Below are 1,261 nucleotides of genomic sequence, written 5' to 3' on the forward strand. Positions count from 1 at the left end.
ATTCATTACATTCATAGGGTTTCTCTCCAGAATGTGTTCTTTTATGTTTTTGGAGATAACTGTGTTCTGAAAAGGCTTTACCACATTGATTACATTCATAGGGTTTCTCTCCAGAATGTGTTCTTTTATGATTTTGCAAAACATTGTGTTCTGAAAAGGCTTTACCACATTCTTTACATTCATAGGGTTTCTCTCCTGAATGTGTTCTTTTATGTCTCTGGAGATGAGTCTGTCGTGAAAAGGCTTTACCACATTGATTACATTGATAGGGTTTCTCTCCAGAATGTGTCCATTTATGGTATTGGAGATGACTTTGTTGTGAAAAGGCTTTACCACATTGATTACATTGATAGGGTTTCTCTCCAGAATGTGTCCATTTATGGTATTGGAGATGACTTTGTTGTGAAAAGGCTTTACCACATTGATTACATTCATAGGGTTTCTCTCCAGAATGTGTTCTTTTATGTTTTCGGAGATAACTGTGTTCTGAAAAGGCTTTACCACATTCATTACATTCATAGGGTTTCTCTCCTGAATGTGTTCTTTTATGTCTCATGAGATGACTCTGTTGTGAAAAGGCTTTACCACATTGATTACATTCATAGGGTTTCTCTCCTGAATGTGTCCTTTTATGGTTTTGGAGATGACTCTGTTGTGAAAAGGCTTTACCACATTGATTACATTCATAGGGTTTCTCTCCAGAATGTGTCCTTTTATGGTTTTGGAGATGACTTTGGTTTGAAAAGGCTTTACCACATTCATTACATTCATAGGGTTTCTCTCCAGAATGTGGCTTTTTTTGCTGTTGGAGATTACTCTTTTGTGAAAAGGCTTTATCACATTTATCACATTCATCGGGGTTTCCTTCATTATGAGTTCTTTTATGGTTTTGGAGATTACTGTGGTAAGAAAAGGCTTTACCACATTGATACGGTTTCTCTGCAGAATGAACACTTTCAGGCCTTTGAAGACCACTGTGAACTGTAGAGGCTTTATCACATTGAATATATTCATAGGGTTTCTCTCTGGCAACACTTCCTTTATGCCTGTGAAGACAATTGACATGTATTAACACTACCACATTGATTACAGTGATGACTCTTTTTATCTATATGGTTTAATTTTACAATTTTGTCTAGTTTACTGTAAAAAGAGATCAAATTGTAAAGTTGTATCACTTGTTTCGATTCATAAGTTTCTCCTTTATTATGGTTCCTTTTGTATATTGGAAGATGGCTGTGGTGGTTAAAGTGTTTAGTAC

At 35.7% G+C, this 1,261-nt stretch overlaps 1 protein-coding gene across 1 annotated transcript in view; it reads right to left on the reverse strand.

Moving 5' to 3' along the window:
* Window positions 1-1,046, reverse strand: part of LOC114635627 (zinc finger protein 431-like) — a gene marked incomplete at both ends in the record, with an annotated part of 1,549 nt that extends 503 nt beyond the window's left edge. Inside the window, 2 exons of the mRNA XM_028784134.1 lie at window positions 82-817; window positions 901-1,046. Of these exons, the coding sequence (XP_028639967.1) occupies window positions 82-817; window positions 901-1,046 (882 nt within the window). The remainder of the gene's footprint in view (window positions 1-81; window positions 818-900) is intronic.
* Between the last annotated feature and the right edge of the window lie 215 nt (window positions 1,047-1,261).

Source organism: Grammomys surdaster, unplaced genomic scaffold (assembly GCF_004785775.1).
Source record: "Grammomys surdaster isolate TR1022 unplaced genomic scaffold, NIH_TR_1.0 114444, whole genome shotgun sequence".
Classification (NCBI taxonomy): domain Eukaryota; kingdom Metazoa; phylum Chordata; class Mammalia; order Rodentia; family Muridae; genus Grammomys; species Grammomys surdaster.